The sequence below is a fragment of the Bos taurus genome, chromosome 3, assembly GCF_002263795.3.
Source record: "Bos taurus isolate L1 Dominette 01449 registration number 42190680 breed Hereford chromosome 3, ARS-UCD2.0, whole genome shotgun sequence".
Lineage (NCBI taxonomy): Eukaryota > Metazoa > Chordata > Mammalia > Artiodactyla > Bovidae > Bos > Bos taurus.
The window spans coordinates 54043094-54063257 of NC_037330.1; the positions used below are offsets into that span (position 1 = coordinate 54043094).

Sequence of the window (20164 nt, forward strand, 5' to 3'; positions counted from 1 at the left end):
GCATGGTGACAATTATGTGTATCTTTATTATTATAGTAGTGAAAATATGGAGAGTGATAATACTTTGTTTCATTACCAACATCATCAGAGATTTGGGGAAATGATGGAAGAACCCTCTGTAATATGCTAATTTAGGTTACATTTTGTCTCACAGAAAGCACAGTAGTTTCACCCACTCCTAAATAATAAGTACTTTGGATACCTCAGAGTCACAGAATAACTTTGTAATCTTATTTCTACTAGGAATCTCTCCTAGGTTGTCAAGTTACCATGGCATCTGGACCCAACATGATGGATCCCATCTGTCTGGTAGAAAACAAAAATGCACAGCTTTCAGTGAATCAGAAAGCTCTACAGATTCTTGAGAACATTTCTCAGCCAGTGGTGGTGGTGGCCATTGTAGGACTGTATCGTACCGGCAAATCCTACTTGATGAACCGTCTTGCAGGACAGAACCATGGTGAGTGTTGTACTACATTAAGAGCCAGTTACTTGAATCCAGGTACATCCCAGCTTCTTAATTTTCTTACCTGATCATGTGCAGGGAGAACCAAATTCCTCTCAATAAACCAAACTTCCAGCTATAATTCTCACCACTAAATCAGTACCTTACTATAACTTGTTGTCATATTCTTTGCTTTATTCATGTTAAGGAAAATCTCTCTTATGAAAGAGATGGGCATACCAGACCACCTGACCTGCCTCTTGAGAAACCTGTATGCAGGTCAGGAAGCAATAGTTAGAACTGGACATGAAACAACAGACTAGTTCCAAATAGGAAAAGGAGTACGTCAAGGCTGTATATTGTCACCCTGCTTATTTAACTTATATGCAGAGTACATCATGAGAAACGCTGAGCTGGATGAAGCACAAGCTGGAATCAAGATTGCAGGGAGAAATATCAATAACCTCAGATATGCAGATGACACCACCCTTATGGCAGAAAGTGAAGAAGAACTAAAGAGCTTCTTGATGAAAGTGAAAGAGGAGAGTGAAAAAGTTGGCTTAAAGCTCAACATTCAGAAAACGAAGATCATGGCATCTGGTCCCATCACTTCATGGCAGATAATGGGGAAACCGTGGAAACGTGGCTGACTTTATTTTTCTGGGCTCCAAAATCACTTCAGATGGTGATTGCAGCCATGAAATTAAAAGATGCTTACTCCTTGGAAGGAAAGTTATGACCAACCTAGACAGCATATTGAAAACCAGAGACATTATTTTTTCAACAAAGGTCCATCTAGTCAAGGCTATGGTTTTTCCAGTATTCATGTATGGATGTGAGAGTTGGACTATAAAGAAAGCTGAGCACCAAAGAATTGATGCTTTTGAACTGTGGTGTTGGAGAAGAGACTCTTGAGAGTCCCTTGGACTGCAAGGAGATCTACCCAGTCCATCCTAAAGGAGATCAGTTCTGGGTGTTCATTGGAAGGACTCATGTTGAGGCTGAAACTCCAATACTTTGGCCATCTGATACGAAGAGCTGACTCACTGGAAAATACTCTGATGTTGGGAAAGGTTGAGGGCAGGAGGAGAAGGGGACAACGGAGGATGAGATGGTTGGATGGCATCATTGACTTGATGGATGTGGGTTTGGGCGGACTCTGGGAGCTGGTGATGGACAGGGAGGCCTGGCGCGCTGTGGTTCAGGGGGTTGCAAAGAGTCAAGCACGACTGAGCGACTGAACTGAACTGAATGGTCAAAAATCCTACCTTCTCAGACCTCCTCAAGCACTATTTCCTGCTTTTGTGTCTCCTCTGTCTCAAAAACACATTTTATTTTTCTATGGACTATTACCATCAACATGAGAAAATGTTTGAATATCTGTCTTAAAAAATCCTTACTGGATTTCACATGATATTATGGCTAGCATCCCTGTCCCTTATTAAAAAAGTTTTTTTTTTGTGGCAAAAATATTATCTTAGTTTCCTTTTTCCACTTTTCCCCTTCCTATGTCTTTCATCAATTCAATTCTCTTGGGCTTTGAGTCTCATCTTTCTTTCAAAGTATTCTTGTTACAGTTATCAGGGACCTATGTTTTGTCTGATTCATGGATATCTGTTTGTCTCCATCTTGAGCCATTGCTTGGCATCATTCTCACTATTAATATTCCTTCTTTCTAGGAATAGAAGACATAAAAATTAGAACATTATTGAAACAGAGAAAGTACCATCTTGTGTACTGGGATACCCATATTCTAACAATTTGGACTTTGTAGATGCTTGGCTGTTTGGACAATCTGCTGTCACTGAATGTTGCTTTCTTCCCTCCCTTTGCAGGTTTCCCTCTGGGCTCCACAGTGCAGTCTAAAACCAAGGGCATCTGGATGTGGTGTGTGCCTCACCCTTCCAAATCAGAGCATATCCTGGTCCTTCTGGACACTGAGGGCCTGGGGGATGTGGAAAAGGTAAGACAGATTTATTCCGTGTGACAGATCCATTATTTTTACTATAATGGCTATTGGTTTTACTGCTTTGATTCACTACTAATATGTAAGATATTTGAATATATTATTATCTTTGTTGTATTTGTTTTTAAATATTTGTAAATACCATGAGATAATATATCTATTATCATTTATATTTGCTCCCTATGTCTAAGAAAAATGTGTAACATTTAGTAACAGTTTTCATAAATATTTATTTTAACTGCATCTATTCTGAGCATTCAGTTGTGACCAGCAAAGTGTACATTTTGTGGTTTACTTTTTTGTTAAATGAGCATGTGGTGTCACGTATTATTGAAAAATGAATTGATTAAGAGGTATTCTACTTTTCTTTTTTTAACCTATATTATCTTATTTCATCCCATTCAGAAAAAAAGGGACACTTGGAGGAATATATTATCTGAATTTTTATTGATGGGGAACAGAGATCACAAAAAATGTCAGTATAATTGCCCAAGTTAAGTCGTTCCTTTAATTCTGTTTTCAAGGTTTTTTCTTTCTACAACATTATATTAATTATCTGAAATAACAAATAAAAGATATTAAACAAATAACTGAATCAGTTTTTGAAGAGAAGATGGCTAAGTGCTTGCTTTCATATGTTTTCCAGGGTGACTCTAAGAACGACTCATGGATCTTTGCCCTGGCTGTGCTTTTGAGCAGCACTTTCGTCTACAACAGCATGAACACCATCAACAATGATGCCTTGGAGAAATTGCAGTATCCTGGTTTTACTGAAAAATTGATGAGAATGGAGACCAAACCAGATTCCCCTTCCCTGTGGTTGAATTGACTTTGTTGTAGGAGAGGGGACCCAGGTCAAAAGAGAGAGCTTATAATTTTTTATAAGAAAAATGTGGGAATTCTTCATATGTATTATTTTTCTTAACCAAGTGCTAGTTATGTGACAGAGCTCACAGAACTCATCAGGGCCAAGTCCTCTCCAAAAATGGATGGAGTAAGAGATTCCGTAGAGTTCGCGAGTTTTTTTCCAGACTTTATCTGGACTGTACGGGATTTCACCCTGGAGCTTAAATTAAATGATGACCCTATCACAGAAGATGAGTACCTGGAGAACGCCTTGAAGCTGATTAAAGGTATCAGAAAATGGCTTGGGTGTGGATGGTCCTAAAGAGGGTCAAAGCTATGAAACACTGCCCATCATCTCTGTGATAGCATCTGTATTTGAAACTATAGGTCAAGACTCATAGAAATGGTGCCTGGGAAATAGGTTGTTACTCCTTGATAAGTTCTAGCAACTAGAGTTTTGTTCACTGAAGAATAGGGTTTAAGTCAAATGAAATTATTCAGAACTATGTATATTTGCTTTTTAAGTGATATCTTATAGCATTTGTCTTTCTTTGTCTGACTTATTTCACTAGCATAATATTCTCTAGGTCTATCCATGTTCCTGCAAAGAATTTTGTTCTCTATAATGGCCAAGTATTATTCCATAGATTGCTTCAGCATTTTGGCTATTGTTTCATAGTGCTGCTATGAACATTAGAGGGAATGTACCCTTTCAAATTAGTGGGTTTTTTCCCCCCACGCTTTATATCCAGGCATGGCATTATTGAATTATATGGAAGTTCATTTTTTAGTTTTTGAAAACTTCCACATTGTTTTCCATGGTGGCTGTACCAATTTATATTCCTACAAGAGTGTTTATCCCTTCATGGATCACAGCCATGTCATGGTGAAGGGGCTTGCATAACTCAATGAAGCTATGAGTCATGCCATGCAGGGCCACCCAAATGGATGAGTCATAGTAGAAAGTTCTGATAAAACCTGGTTCACTGGCGGAAGGAATGGCAAACCACTCCAGTGTTGCCTCAAGAATGCCATGAACAATATGAAAAGGCAAAAAGATGTGACACCAGAAGATGATCCCTCCAGGTGAGAAGGTTTCCAACACGCTACTGGAGATGAGCATAGAAATAGTTCCAGAAAGAATGAAGAGGCTGGGCCAAAGCAGAAAAGATGGTCAGTTGTAGATGTGTCTGTTGGTGAAAGTAAAGTCTGATGCTACTAAGAACAAAGTCAAATAGGAACTGGAATGTTAGGTCCAAGAGTCAAGGTAAATTGCACATGGTCAAGCAGAAGATGGCAAGAATGAACATTGACATTTTAGGAATCAGTAAACTAAAATTGATGGGAATGGGTGAATTTAATTCAGATGACCTTTATATCTACTACAGTTGGCAAGAATCCCTTAGAAGAAATGGAATAGCCCTCACAGTCAACAAAAAAGTCCATAATGCAGTACTTGGGTGGAATCTCAAAAATGACAGAATGATCTTGGCTTGTTTCCAAGACAAATGATTCAACATCACACTAATTCAAATCTATGCCCTAACCACTAATGCTGAAGAAGCTAAAGTTGAACAGTTCTATGAAGACCTATGAGACCTTCTAGAACTAACAATCAAAAAAATGTCCTTTTCATCATAGGGGACTGGAATGCAAAAGTAGGAAGTCAAGAGATACCTGGAGTAAGAAGCAAGTTTGTCCTTGGAGTACAAAATGAAGTAGAGCAAAGGCTAACAGAGTTTTGTCAACAGAACACACTTGTCATAGCAAACACCCTCTTCCAACAACATAAGAGACAACTCTACATGTGGACATCACCAGATGGTTAATATCAAAATCAAATTGATTTTATTCTTTGCAGCCAAAAATGGAGAAGCTCTATACAGTCAGCAAAAACAAAACTTGGAGCTGACTGTGGCTCAGATCATGAACTCCTTATTGCAAAATTCAGGCTTAAATTGAAGAAAGTAGAAAAAATTCAGGGTTCCCTGTGAGCTCAGCTGGTAAAGAATCTGCCTGCAATGCAGAAGACCTGGGTTTGATCCCTGGGTTGGGAAGACCCCTGGAGAAGGGAATTGGCAACCCACTCTAGTATTCTTGGCTGGAGAATCCCCATGGACAGAGGAGTCACAAAGAGTCAGACACGACTGACTGACTAAACACAGCACACAAAAAACTACGAGGCCGCTCAGGTATGGCCTAAATCAAATCCCTTATGATTATACAGTGGAAGTGGTGAGTAGATTCAAGGAATCTGATCTTGTAGACAGAGTGCACAAAGAACTATGGACAGAGGTTAGTAACATTATATAGAAGACAGTGACCAAAACCATCCCAAAGAAAATGAAATCAAGAAGGCAAAATGGTTGTCTGAGGAGGCTTTATAAATAGCTGAGAAAAGAGAAGTGGAAGGCAAAGGAGAAGGGGAAAGATATACCCAAGTGAATGTAGAGTTCCAAAGAAAAGCAAGAAGAGAGAAAAAAATCTTCTTCAGTGAACACTGTAAAAGAAAAAAAAAATAGAGAAAAACAATAGAGTGGGAAAGACTAGAGATCTCATCAAGAAAACTGGAGATATCAGGGGAAACTTTCATGCAAGGATGGGCACTCTAAAGGACAGAAATGGTAAGGACCGAACAGAAGCAGAAGATATTAAGAAGATGTGGCAAGAGTACACAGAAAAACCAGACACAAAAAGGGTTTTAATGACCCGGATAACCACGATGGTATGATCACTCACCTAGAGCCAGACATCCTGGAATGTGAAGTCAAGTGGGCTTTGAAAGTGAAAGTGTTAGTCACTCAGTCATGTCTAACTCTTTGCAACCCCATGAACTATATTCCCGGCTTCTCTGTCCATGGTATTCTCCAGGCAGGAATACTGGAGTGAGTTGCCATTTTCTTCTCCAGCAGATCTTCCCAACTCAGGGATTAAATCCAGGTCTCCTGCACTTCAGGTGGTTTCTTTACTAGTTGAGTAACCAGGAGAGGTAGTGGGCTTTAGGAAGCATTGATAGAAACAAAGCTAGTGGAGATGATAGAATTCAGCTGAGCAACTTAAAATCCTAGAAGATGATGCTGTTAAAGTGCTGCACTCAATATATCAAATTTGGAAAACTCAAATTTGGAAAACTCAGCAAGGAACACAGGACTGGAGAAAGTGTTTTCATCCAACCCCAAAGAAGGACAATACCAAAGAATGTTCAAACTACCACAAAATTGTGTTCACTTCACATGCTAGCAAGATAATTTGCAAAATCCTTCAAGTTAGGCTTCAGCAGTATATAAACAGAGAAATTCCAGATGTACAAGCTGGATTTAGAAAAGGCAGAGGAACCAGAGATTAAATTGCCAACATTTGCTGGATCATACAAAAAGCAAGGGAATTCCAGAAAAACATCTACGTCTGCTTCACTGACTATGCTAAAGCCTTTGATTGTGTGGATCACAACAAACTGGAAAATTCTTAGATTCAGGAATACCTTACCTCTCTCCTGAGAAACCTGTATACAGGTCAAGAAGCAACAGTTCAAACCAGACATGGAACAACAGGCTGGTTCCAAATTGGGAAAGGAGTACATCAAGGCTGTGTATTACTACCTTGCTTATTTAACTTCTATGCAGAGTACATCATGCGAAATGCCAGGCTGGATGAATCACAAGCTGGCATCAATATTGCTGGGAGAAAAGTCAACAACTTCAGATACGCAAATAATACCACTCTAATGGCAGAAAGTAAAGAGAAACTAAAGAACCTCTTGATGAGCGTGAGAAAAGAGAGTGAAAAAAGCTGGCTTAAAACTCAACATTCAATGAATTAAGATCATGGAATCCAGTCCCATCACTTTATGGCAAATAGAAGGGGGGAAAGTGGAAGCAGTGACAGATTTTATTTTCTTGGGCTCCAAAATTACTGTTGATAGTGACTGCAGCCATGAAATTAAAAGATGCTTGCTCCTCAGAAGGAAAGCTATGTCAAGTCTAGACAGTGTACTAAAAAGCAGAGATATCACTTTGCCAGCAAAGGTCCATATTGTCAAAGCTACGGTTTTTCCAGTAGTCATGTATGGATGTGAAAGTTGAACCATAAAGAAGGCTGTGCACCAAAGAATTGATGGCTTTTGAACTGTGGTGTTGGAGAAGACTCTTGAGAGTACCCTGGACTGCCAGGTAACCAAATGAGTCAATCTTAAAGGAAACTAAGCCTAAATATTCACTGGAAAGACTGAAAGCTGAAGCTGAAGCTCCAATATTTTGGCCACTGATGTGAAAAGCTGACTCACTGGAAAAGATCCTGATGCTGGGAAAGATTAAGGGCAGGAGGAGAAGGGTGTGACAGAAGATAAGATGGTTGGTTGGGATCACCGACTCAATGGTCATGAGTTTGAGTAAACTCTGGGAGATAGTGAAGGACAGGGAAGCCTGGCATGCTGCAGTCCATAGGATCATAAAGAGTCAGACATGACTTCGGGACAGAACAAAAACAAGAGTGTTCGAGTATTCCTTTTTCTTTACATCCTCATCAGTATTTATTATTAATATATGTAGACTGTTTTTGATTTGTAGCTCTCTAATAGTTATCATTGTTGAGCATCTTTCCCTGTACCTGTTGGCTCTGTATATCTAGTTTGGAAAAATGTCTATGTAGGTCCTCTGCTCACTTTTGATAGGATAGAAGAGTGATTCAAAAATAATATAGCTACTATTTACATCAAAGAGTGTTTTGCCTATGCTTTTTTCTAGGAGTTTTATGCTTTAGTTATTACTTTTACATCTTTAATTCATTTTGAGTTTCTTTTTATATATGGTGTGAGGAAATGGACTAATGTCCTTGTTTTATATGTAGCTGTCCAGTTTCCCACAACGGCTTATTGAAAAGACTTTTTCCAGTGCATAATCTCACCTCCTTTGTACATTAGTTAACTGTAGGTGCATGAGTTTATTCCTTCTATTCCCTTGATCTGTGTGTCTGTTTTGTGCTGCTACCATGCTGTTTTGATGACTGTATCTTTGTATATAGTCTGAAGTCTGGGAGGGTCATACCTCAGACTTGCTCTTCTTTCTCAAAGTTGCTTTAGCAATTTAAGATCACTTGTGATTCCATTTGAATTTTAGGGTTATTTGTTTCAGTCCTGTGAAAAAATGTCCTGGGTATTTTAATAGGAATTGCAGTAAATCTGTAGATTGTTTTGGCTAGTATGGCTATTTTCACAATATTATGTTTTTCAATCCAAGAGCACAATGTATCTTTTCATTTATTTCTGTTATCTTAAAATTCCTTCATGTATACAGGAAAACAGAATAAGACTCACAGATATAGAAAAAAAATTACTGGGGGAGGTAAAGAGAAAGGGGAAGGATGGAAGTACGATTTTCAGATATACAAGCTACTACATATAAAATAGGTAAGCAATAAGTTTATATTGTATAGCACAGGTTATACCTAGTATGTTGTGATAACTTTTAAAAGAGTATAACCTTCAAAAATACTGAACCTGTATGCTTTACACTTGAATTTAATATAATATTGTAAATCAACTATACTTGGATTAAAAAAAAAGAAAAATTTGATGCAAGTATAAAATATTTTGAACTATATGTTTTCAACTATTCTAGATGGTTGTGAAAGTCAGATATAAATGTACTTCTCTTAAAGTATAGATAAGCTAGAGCTTCACATAAAATTATTAAAAAAATAATGAGGCTTAAGTGAATTATCTAAGTATACTTATCTAGGAATTAGAGTAAAAATTACTCAAAATTAAGTTACACTTAAAGTAAACTGTACCTTAACATCCAAATACAATGTGTTAAAACTCTTCAAAAACAAGACACTTGTGTTCCTTATTATGCTTATCATTTTTTGTGACAATGAAAACAATGAACTGTTAATGTTAATGTAAGGCATAGTATCACATATGTAAGGCATAATATCACAATGAAGAACAGATTCCCCTTACTCTACTCAAAGACAGATGTAACTTTCTAGAGATTGGATAGTTGTATAATCTACAAAAAGTGACTTTACACCCTGAATACACCCAGGATTCAATTTCAGTCTATTTGTTGTTCAGTCCCTCAGTCATATCCAACTCTTTGTGACCATATAGACTGCAGCAAGCCAGACTTCTCTGTCCTTCACCATCTCTGGGAGTTTGCTCAAACTCATGTCCATTGAGTCGGTGATTCAATCTAACCATCTCATCCTCTGTTATCCCCTTCTCCTCCTGACTTCCGTCTTTCCCAGCATCAGGGTCTTTTCCAGTGAGTTGGCTCTTTGCATCATGTGGCCAAAGTATTGGAGCTTCAGCTTCAGCATCAGTCCTTCCAGTGACTATTTAGAGTTGATTTCCTTTAGGATTGACTGATTTGATTTGATTGCTGTCCAAGTGACTCTCAAGAGTCTTCTCCAGCACCACAGTTCGAAGCCATCAATTCTTTGGTGCTCAGCCTTATTTATCATCCAGCTCTCATATCTGTACATGACTACTGGAAAGACCATAGCTTTGACTATATGGACCTTTGTTGGTAAAGTAATGTCTCTGCTTTTTAATATGCAGTCTAGGTTTGGCATAGCTTTTCTTCTAAGGAGCAAGCATCTTTTAATTTCATGGCTGCAGTCACCATTTGCAGTAGTTTGGAGCCCAAGAAAATAGTCTGTCACTGTTTCCATTGTTTCCCCATCTATTTGCCATGAAGTGATAGGACTGGATGCCATGATCTTAGTTTTCTGAATGTTGAATTTTAAGCTAGCTTTTTCACTCTCCTCTTTCACCTTCATCAAGAGGCTCTTTAGTTCCTCTTCGCATTCTGCCATAAGGGTGGTGTCATCTGTATCTGAAGTTATTGATATTTCTCCCAGCAATCCTGATTCCAGCTTGTGCTTCATCTAGCCTGGCATTTCACATGATGTACTCTGCATAGACGTTAAATAAGCAGGGTGACGATGTGCAGCCTTGATGTACTCCTTTCCCAATTTTGAACCAGTGTGTTGCTGGTTGAACAGTTGAACCAACTGTTGCTTCCTGACCTGCGTACATACTTTTTTATGATTTCTTATAACAGATCCTTCATTTTACTTTCCTCATCATATCATTATTTTTATTCTAACAGATTTATTCATTATAATTATTTTGGGTTAATAAATTATTTTAATGAATTACATTTAGGTTGGTGACTATTGGGGAAAACCAATGTGTTTATGGAGTAGTCATGAATTCTTCAAATTACATTTAAGTCACGTTTAGTATTCAGAGTTTCTACTGAAAAATAGCTAATCTTATTTGTAGTGTGTGAATTTTGACTGCATCTGTCAATGAAGTTTTTATGTCCTATTTTAACTGTTACTCCACTATCTTTGTAGCTCCTTTTCATTATGTTCCTACAGTTTACTTCCAACATTGGTTGGACTCTACCTGAACTGGACATTTGATCATTCATTAAATTCATTAAATTTGATAAATATCCAATAAAGCAGGCAGGCTTCCTCTGTGGCTTAGGGGTAAAGAATCCACCTGCAATGCAGGAGAGGTGCAGGAGACATGGGTTCAATCCCTGGGTCAGGAAGATCCTCTGGATATAATACTGGCAACCCACTCTAGTATTCTTACCTGGAGGGTTCCATGGTCAGAGGAGTACATGGAGTCGCAGAGTCAGACATGACTGAGTGACTGAGCACACATGTAAAGTGGGCAGTATATTTGGTTCTGTGGATGCAAAATACATTTACCTGAGACAAATATTTCCTAAAATTTCTCTCCAGAGATGTCATTCATATAAGTTAAATTTGGGTGAGTGCATTAAAGAAGTTCTATGAGCAGAGAAGACTCCAAAAATTAAAAATCCCCAGTCATTAAAATTTCTAGCTGACTTATTTGAATACTGTGCTTATTGTATTTCTGTTTTCTCTCTTCCTCAGGTTCACATCCCAATGTTAAAAAGGCCAACCTACCCAGGGAGTGTATCAGGCATTTTTTCCCAAAACGGAAGTGTTTTGTCTTTGACCGGCCAGTAAATGATAGGGAACTCCTAGCCCATCTTGATGAAGTTTTAGAAAGTCAACTGGATCCTAAATTCAAGGAACAATCGGATACTTTCTGTTCATATATCTTTACCCATGCAAGAACCAAGATCCTCAGGGAAGGGGTGAAGGTCACTGGGAAGCGTGAGTCTACTTTTCCAAAATCGTATTTCTTTATGGCCTGATATAAATTAAACATTCATTTATATGTTCTTCAGTAGTTTCATTTTATAAAGAAGTATGTAATTCTACATTTTCATACTCCAGAGATAAGTATGTATGTGTTTCAGAAATTATCTGTCATCATGGGATTAGTAAATTCCTTTCTAAAATCACTTGTAACTGATACCTGGGGTTCCTACATTTAAAAAGATCCCCACCATTGATGACAAAAGTCAATAAATGATCAAATACTTCTCAGAGGAAGTCTTATACTACAAGTGTTCTTCTTAAGGAGACTACTTAGAAGTGAGTTTAAACCAGTCCAAAATAAACATTAGTTTCTGACTCCCTGAAAAATCCATCAAAAAGTTAGGAGTTAGGAACAAATATTATTTAAATTATTCTACTAATCTGTTTACCTGTGTAGTCAGTATTATTCTCTTAATTTGTGCTATTATGAAACAATTTTTCTGAGACACCTCCAATTATGTTGGATGAAGGTAGGTATTTGACATTTCCTTAAAGTTATGGCTCAAATAAATGAAACAGTAAATGTAAAAATGAAAGTGATGAGAGTAGAAGTTGAGATGTGTGAGTTTGTGTGTGTGTGTGTGTGTGTGGTTTTAGAACGGTAATTTCAAAACCTTGGATCTCACTGAGTGAAAAATTGATATGTTTTCATGTTTCTTATTTTACTCAGGTCTGGGGACTCTGGTTGTGACCTATGTAGATGCCATCAACAGTGGAGGAATTCCTTGTTTGGAGAATGCAGTGACAACTCTGGCCCACCTGGAGAATTCAGCAGCCATGCAGAAGGCAGCTGACTACTACAGTGAGCAGATGACCCAGCGACTGAACCTCCCCACAGACACGCTCCAGGAGCTACTGGAGGTGCACACAGCCTGTGAGAGGGAAGCCACTGTAGTATTCATGAATCAGTCTTTCAAGGATGAAAATCAGGACTTCCAGAAGAAGCTCCTGGTACTGTGTTTAGCATTTGTCCTTTCAAATTCATGCCCTTCTGGAATGACGTCTGGAATTGTATATATTCATCCTATAGTTTATCTCCTATTCAGGATAAAGTTGCCCAGATTCTCATGGGACAGAGAATCCTAAAGGACCATATATCCTTTTTCTTTGAACCTTGGGGAATTTGTTCAAGATCCAACAGATCAGTCAAGCATTCATTTCTCCTTTAGTGAATTGTGACATTATTTCAAAACTCTCCTAACTCAGTCCTGAGATGATTGCTCTTGATTTCCCTGGGCAGACTCTCTCAACAAAGATTGTTCTTTATATTTAGTTTCTTTTTTATTTGTCTTATTGCTTTTGTTGAAGATAGAACCACAGGATGTTAGAGTTACTAGTAATAAAAAAGAAAGTGAAAGTCGCACAGTTGTCTCCAACTCTTTGCAATCCCATGGACTCTAACCTGCCCTGCTCCTCTGTCCATGGTTTTCTCCAGGCAAGAGTACTGGAGTGGGTTGCCATTTCCTTCTCTAGGGGATCTTCCCGACACAGGGATCAAACCCAGGTCTTCTGCATGCAGGCAGATTCTTTACCAACTTGAACCACTAGGGAAGAGTTAATTCAAAAGTGGGATTTCACAAAAGAAGAAACTGAATTTCAGGGAGATTAAGAAACTTCTGTATAGTCTTACAGAGGTTTCAGAGTTGGGAGAAAATCTCTGTATTTTGGCTACATTGCTTGTGTTGCTCCACTAGAATGGTTTTCTCATGAGGATCACCTTAGACCAATCTTTCTATTAGATTTCTTGAAAATTTATCTCCTCTGTTCCATGCTTCTGGTGACATCTCTACATTTACCCTGTAGGAAATCATAAAGAATAAGAAGGAAGGTTTTTTGCAACAGAATGAAGAGGCATCTGCTAAATACTGCCAGACTAAACTTGATCAAATTTCGAAGACCCTAAAGGAAAGTATTTCAGCAGGGAGTTTCTCTGTTCCTGGAGGGCACAAACTCTACAGGAAAGCAATGGAAAGATTACAACAGGACTATTGCCATGTGCCCAGGAAAGGAGTGAAGGTGAGGAACAAGGGGAGCATGGGGAGCCTACAGAATAGAGTCCAGGGGGTCTCCTGAAAATCTGAGAGCAAAACACCATGTGAGAGAGAGCATGGGGATATCATGACAGCTCAGAGCCTTGTTGTTGTGCAGTCTCTCAGTTATGTCTGAATCTGTGACACTGTAGACTGTAGCACATCAGGCTTCCCTGTCTTTCATCAACTCTGGGAGTTTGTTCAAATTCCTGTCCATTGAGTTGGTGATGCCATCCAACCATTTCATCCTCTGTCATTCCCTTCTCCTCCTGCCTTCAATTGTTCTCAGCATCAGGGTCTTTTCTACTGAGTAGGCTCTTCACATCAGGGAGCCAAATTATTGGAGCTTTGGCTTCAGCATCAGTCCTTCCAGTGCATATTTAGGGTTGATTTCCCTTAGGATTGACTGATTTGATTTGATTGCTGTCCAAGGGACTCTCAAAAGTCTTCTCCAGAACTGTAGTTTGAAGGCATCAATTCTTTGGTGCTCAGATATTTTTATTGTCCAACTCTCACATCCATATATGACTACTAGAAAAACCATAGCTTTGATGATACAGACCTTTGTCAGCAGTGTCTCTGGTTTTTAATATGCTATGTAGGTTTGTCATTGCTTTTCTTCCAAGGAGCAAGTGTCCTTTAAATCATGGCTGAAGTCACCATCTGCAGTGATTTTGGAGACCAAGAAAATAAAGTCTGTCACTGTTTCCATTGTTTCCCCACTTATTTGCCATGAAGTGATGGGACTGGATGCCCTGATCTTAGTGTTTTGAAGGTTGAGTTTTAAGCCAACTTTTTCACTTTCCTCTTTCACCTTTATCAAGAGGTTTTTAAAATTCTTCTTCACATTCTGCCATAAAAGGATGGTGCCATCTACATATCTGAGGTTATTGATATTTCTCCCTGAAATCTTGATTCCAGCTTGTTTTTCAGCCAGCCAGGTATTTTGCATGATGTACTATGCATAGAAGTTAAATAAGCATGGTGATAATATACAGTCTTGATGTATTCCTTTCCCAATTTTGAACCAGTCTGTTGTTCCATGTCCAGTTCTAACTGTTGCTTCTTGACCTGCATACAGGTTTCACAGGAGGCAGGTAAGGTATCTGGTATTCCCATCTCTTTAAGAATTTTCCACAGTTTGTTGTGACCCACATAGTCAAAAGCTTTAGTGTAGTCAATGAAGAGAAGTAGATGTTTTTCTAGAATTCTCTTGATTATTCTGTAATCCAACATATGTCGGCAATTTGATCTCTGGTTCCTCTGCCTTTTCTAAATCTAGCTTGAAAACCTGAAAGTTCTTGGTTTGCATACTGTTGAAACTTAACTTGAAGGATTTTGAGCATGACCTTGCTAGCATGTGAAATGAGTGCAATTGTGTGGTACTTTGAACATTCTTTGGCATTTCTCTTCTTTGGAATTGTAATGAAAACTGACCTTTTCCAGTCCTGTGGCCATGGTGAGTTTTCCAAATTAGCTGGGATATTGAGTGCAGCACTTTTACAGCATCTCCTTTTCAGATTTGAAATAGCTCAGCTGGAATTCCAATACTTCCACTAGCTTTGTTTGTGGAGATGCTTCCTGAGATCCACTTAACCTCACACTCCAGGGATGTCTGGCTCTAGGTGAGTGATCATACCATCATGTTTATCTGGTTCATTAAGATCTTTTTTGTATAGTTCTTCTGTGTATTCTTGTCACCTCTTCTTAATATCTTCTTCTATTAGGTCCTTACCATTTCTGTCCTTATTTGTGCCTATCTTTGCATGAAATGTTCCCTTGGTATCTCTCATTTTCTTGAAGAAATCTTTAGTCTTTCCCATTCTATTGTTTTCCTCTATTTCTTTGCATTGTTCACTTAAAAAGGCTTTCTTATTTCTCCTTGCTGTTCTCTGAAACTCTGCATTTAGATGGATATATCTTTCCTTTTCTCCTTTGCCTTTGACTTAATTTCTCTTTTTTCTCAGCTATTTGTAAGGCTTCCTCAGACAACCATTTTGCCTCTTTGCACTTCTTCTTCTTGGGGACGGTTTGGATCACCACCTACTGTACAGTGTCACGATCCTCTGTCCATAGTTCTTCAGGCACTTTATCAGATATAATCCTTTGAATCTATTCATAACTTCCACTATAATCATGAGGGATTTGATTTAGGTCATACCTGAATGGTCTATTGGTTTTCCCTATGTTCTTCAATTGAAGTTTAAATTTTGCAATAAGGAGTTCATGATCTGAGCCACAGTCAGCTCCCAGTCTTGTTTTTACTGACTGTACAGAGCTTTTCCATCTTTGGCTGCAAAGAATATAATCAATCTGATTTCAGTATTGACCATCTGGTAGTATTGTTCCATGTGTAGAGTCTTCTTTTGTGTTGTTGAAAAAGGGTGTTTGCTATGAACCTTGAATTCTCTTGACAAAATTCTATTAGCCTTTGTCCTGTTTCATTTTCTATTCCAAGGCCAAATTTGCCTGTTACTCTAGATATCTCTTGCCTTCTCACTTTTGCATTCCAGTCCCCTATGATGAAAAGGATATCTTCTTTTGGTGTTAGTTCTAGACGGTCTTGTAGATCTTCATAGAACTGTTCAATTTCAGCTTCTTTGGCATTATTGTTTGGGGCACAGATTTGTATTATTGTGGTATTGAATAGTTTGCCTTGGAAACAAACTCATATCATTCTGTCATTTTTGAGATTACACCTAAGTACTGCATTTTGGACTCTTTTGTTTACTATGAAAGCTACTCCATTATTACATGTTATTTATTCTCGAGAAGAAATGGCCATTCCCCCAAAATGAGTATCAATTTCTGATATCCATCAGAGAGAGAATGGAAGTCATTCATTTTCTTTATCCTATAACATGATATTTAATGTGCCACATGCTGAGTATTTATGATGCAAAGTCAGAATCCTTATACTCAAGGCTGATCAAAGTGGACAGATGTCAAATAAACAGACCCTCAAATATGGAAAGATAACATTTATGAACCTGTGATCTTGGGCTTCACTGGTAGTGATAATAAACATAATAATAATACAAATAATATATATAAAACTGTTATTGCCTATAGGCATAATGTTAAGCTTTTTCTCTGGAAATTTAAACTTAATCCTCCTAAAGTTGTTCTGAAGCATCTAGTTTTATTATCCACATTTTCTATATGTGAACTAGGAAGCACAAACTGCTTAAATAAATTGCCTAAGATTACACACTAGCAAGTAGCAGGAGACAACAGCAGCATGAATTACAATCTGACAATCACATTGGACATATAGTTTAGGAAAATTTCCTGCAAAAGAAGGGGAATATCAGTTGAAATATTTGTGTATGTTGTTTAGGTTGAGATGTTATCCAAAGGGAAGAGCCCCAGGTAAACATGCAAATATATGAGATTGTGAGTTTGTACAACTGCAATTAATTCTGACTGCTTGATACCTGGGGCAGATAAAAGAAAATAGCACTGGGCGGGGGACTGAAAGGAGACATGCAGAGTCTCTGGTGACACTCAGAAGCTTGAATGCTTTGTAAGAAGCTCCTGGAACATTTTAAGCAGAAAGTGAAAATGACACAGAAGGACTCATTTATACAGAACAAGTCTCCTTGGTAGGAATCTAAAGTGCTTTGGTTCTTCTTAATTCCTTAGACAAATGAGGTCCTCCAGAACTTCCTGCAGTCTCAGGTGGCAATCGAGATATCCATCCTGCAGTCAGATAAAGCCCTCACTGATGCAGCAAAGGCCATAGCAGGTATGGGGCTCATATCTTAGCAGGGTGGGGATGTTCATTCAATGCCCTTTAACAGATCAAATAAAGATCTTTCCAAAATAATGAGCTTCCACTTCTTCTGTGGAATACACACTGCTAAATCTGAAAATAACAGAGTTGTGGTTGGATATCAGCCAGATGGTCAAGACCTTTCCCATCATATTCTCAAATCTGCTCCTGATGTGTGGCACCAGGTGAATTCTGAGATTTCCCACTCTCTTTTCAAAGTTGATTTGGTTTCTAATCTCAAGAAAGTAGAGTTTGAGTCTAATCTGTTACTTGCTTCTCTTTCTGAAACCTTTGTTGGGCAGAGAAGCAAGCCAGGAAGGAGGCAACTGAGAGGGAACGCGAATTGCTAATACAGAAACAATACGAGCAGCAACAGCAGATGGAAGCTCAAGACAGAAGTCTCAGGGAAAACATAGCCCAGCTGAGAGAGAAGCTGGAGAGAGAAAGAGAAAACTTTGAGAAAGAGAAGGAAAGGCTACTGGAACACACGCTGAAGGTAAGTCTGGCATGGTCTCACCAGTTCCTGACAGACACTGAGCTGACACATCAAGAGCGAATGGGTAAAAGTTAAAGCAAAATAAAAAAAAGAAAAAGAAAAAGCACTACTGGCATTACCACATTTGCTTTAATCAAAGTTTTGAATCCTGGCTTTTCAAAAGACCTTTGAATTTTGCTCCACACTGAGACCCTGGAGAGGCTATGATGACTTTGGTTCCCCTAAGTACTTAAAGAATATAAATATCATCTCCAAGGTTTTAGGTGCTATGTAGTTGTGATTCTAGGATGATCTCATGGGGATTTCATGGATTATCAAACAACAATTCCATCCAGATGTTTTTAATATTAGCAGCAACTTGGTACTTTGCTAAGATTACTGTCAATGATCAGGAACCTTACAAGCACAAAGACTCTAATTTGGATCTATGTTGACCTAAAACTATCTGATATGTTCAGACATAAAAATGTGGGGAGGTTATGTCTTCTAAACTTGCTGTAGTTGTCTCCAGGTGTGAATAGCTTGCCTGAATCACTACATAGCTTGTGTGGGAGGTGTGTTCCTTTCCCATCTAGACATGTTTATGTGCAATTTCTTGATTGGCTTATAAGTTCCCGTATTTCCACAATATAAGTGACCATGCCATCCCAAATGAAACTGATAATTTGTGCAAGTGGACTAATAGTTCTCTTCCAACCCAGAGTTTTGGCTGGAACATATAAATGCATTTGTCCTCATGCTTGACTTTAGCAGCCAAGCACAACCCTAATGGTGTGTAAACATTAGTAAGGTTGGGAACTGTTCTTCCTCTCACTGTCCAGGTCTAACTCAGAAGATATTCTCTGCCACAAACATTATCCTTTGATAATCTAATAAGAGAGAATAATCATATGTGTCAGATAGAGACAATTTAACAAAGTTCTTAAATACAAAGTCTGACTCTTGAAAAAATGTGTTTTTCAAAAGTTTGCAGTTTCCTCTCCCCACCTTCCTTTATTTCAGGCTCAAAATGATCTGCTTACTGAAGGATTTAGTAGAAAAGCTGAGGAAATGAAAGCAGAGATAAAACACCTAAGAAACATAATTGAGAAGAGTAAAAAGGATAAAGCTTCTTGGATTTCAAAGACTCTGGATGGACTTGCCACTGAAGCAACTGCAATTCTGTCTCTTCCCGCTAAAGTAATTGGTTGGGGTCTGAAGGGCTTGAGCTCACTGTTTAAATAGCATTAGCTTTTACTTAAGTATATCACAGAATGTGGATATATGCTCTGCCCTAATTTTGGTATGCATGTTTTTTAGTTTTATTCTGAAAGCTTTTAAGCATAAAAAGTGCCTACTAGATGAAATTACTGCCTGACATACTTCAGATCAGATCAGATCAGATCAGTCGCTCAGTCGTGTCTGACTCTTTGTGACCCCATGAATCGCAGCATATCTAACATACTTAAGATAGACTAAATGTTGGTTTTGTTGTTGTTCAGTTGCTCACTCATGTTTGACTCTTTGCAACCTCATGGATTGCAGCACATCAGACTTCCCTGTCCTTCACTATCTTCCAGAGTTTGCTCAAACTCATGTCTATTGAGTCAATGATGCCATCCAACCGTCTCATCATCTGGTGCCCCATTCTCCTCCTTTTGGAGCTTCAGCTTCAGCATCAGTCCTTCCAATGAATATTTAGAGTTTATTTGCTTTAGGATTGACTCATTTGATCTTGCTGTCCAAGGGACTCTCAAGAGTCTTCTCCAGCACCATAGTTCAAAAACGTTAATCTTCAGTGCTCAGCCTTCTCTAGGGTACGATTCTCACAATACATGACTACTGGAAAAACCATAGCTTTGACTATATAGACCTTTATCAGCAAAGTGATATCTCTGCTTTTTAATATGATGTCTATGTCTGTCAACCTTTTCTACCAAGAAGCGTCTTAATTTCATGGCAGCAGTCATGATCTGCAACGATTTTGGAGACCAATAAAATAAAGTCTGTCACTGTTTCCATTGTTTCCCCATCTATTTGGCATGAAGTGATAGGACTGGATGCCATGATCTCAATTTTTTGAATGTTGAGTTTTAAGCCAGTTTTTTTACTTTCTTTTTTCACTTTCATCAAGAGGCTCTTTAGTTCCTCTTTGCTTTCTGCCATCAAGGTAGTGTCATCTACATATCTGAGGTTATTGATATTTCTCCCTGCAATCTTGATTCCAGCTTGTGCTTCATCCAGCCTGGCATTTTGCATGATGTACTATGCATAGAAGATAATAAGCAGGGTAATAATATACAGCTTTGACGTACTCCTTTCCCAATTCTTAACCAGTTTGTGGTTCCATGTCTGGTTCTAACTGTTGCTTCTTGACCTGCATACAGTTTTCACAGGAGGCAGGTAAGGTATCTGG

At 38.4% G+C, this 20164-nt stretch overlaps 1 protein-coding gene across 1 annotated transcript; it reads left to right on the forward strand.

The window, feature by feature from the left end:
• Nucleotides 1–270: 270 nt before the first annotated feature.
• On the forward strand, nt 271–18993 carry LOC536917 (guanylate binding protein family, member 6). Its single transcript, NM_001192892.1, has 10 exons — nt 271–460; nt 2281–2408; nt 3058–3167; nt 3348–3544; nt 11175–11420; nt 12139–12419; nt 13272–13484; nt 17144–17246; nt 17576–17769; nt 18772–18993. Exons 1-10 carry the CDS (start codon nt 271–273, stop codon nt 18991–18993), a joined length of 1884 nt encoding a protein of 627 aa, NP_001179821.1.
• The last annotated feature ends 1171 nt before the right edge of the window (nt 18994–20164 follow it).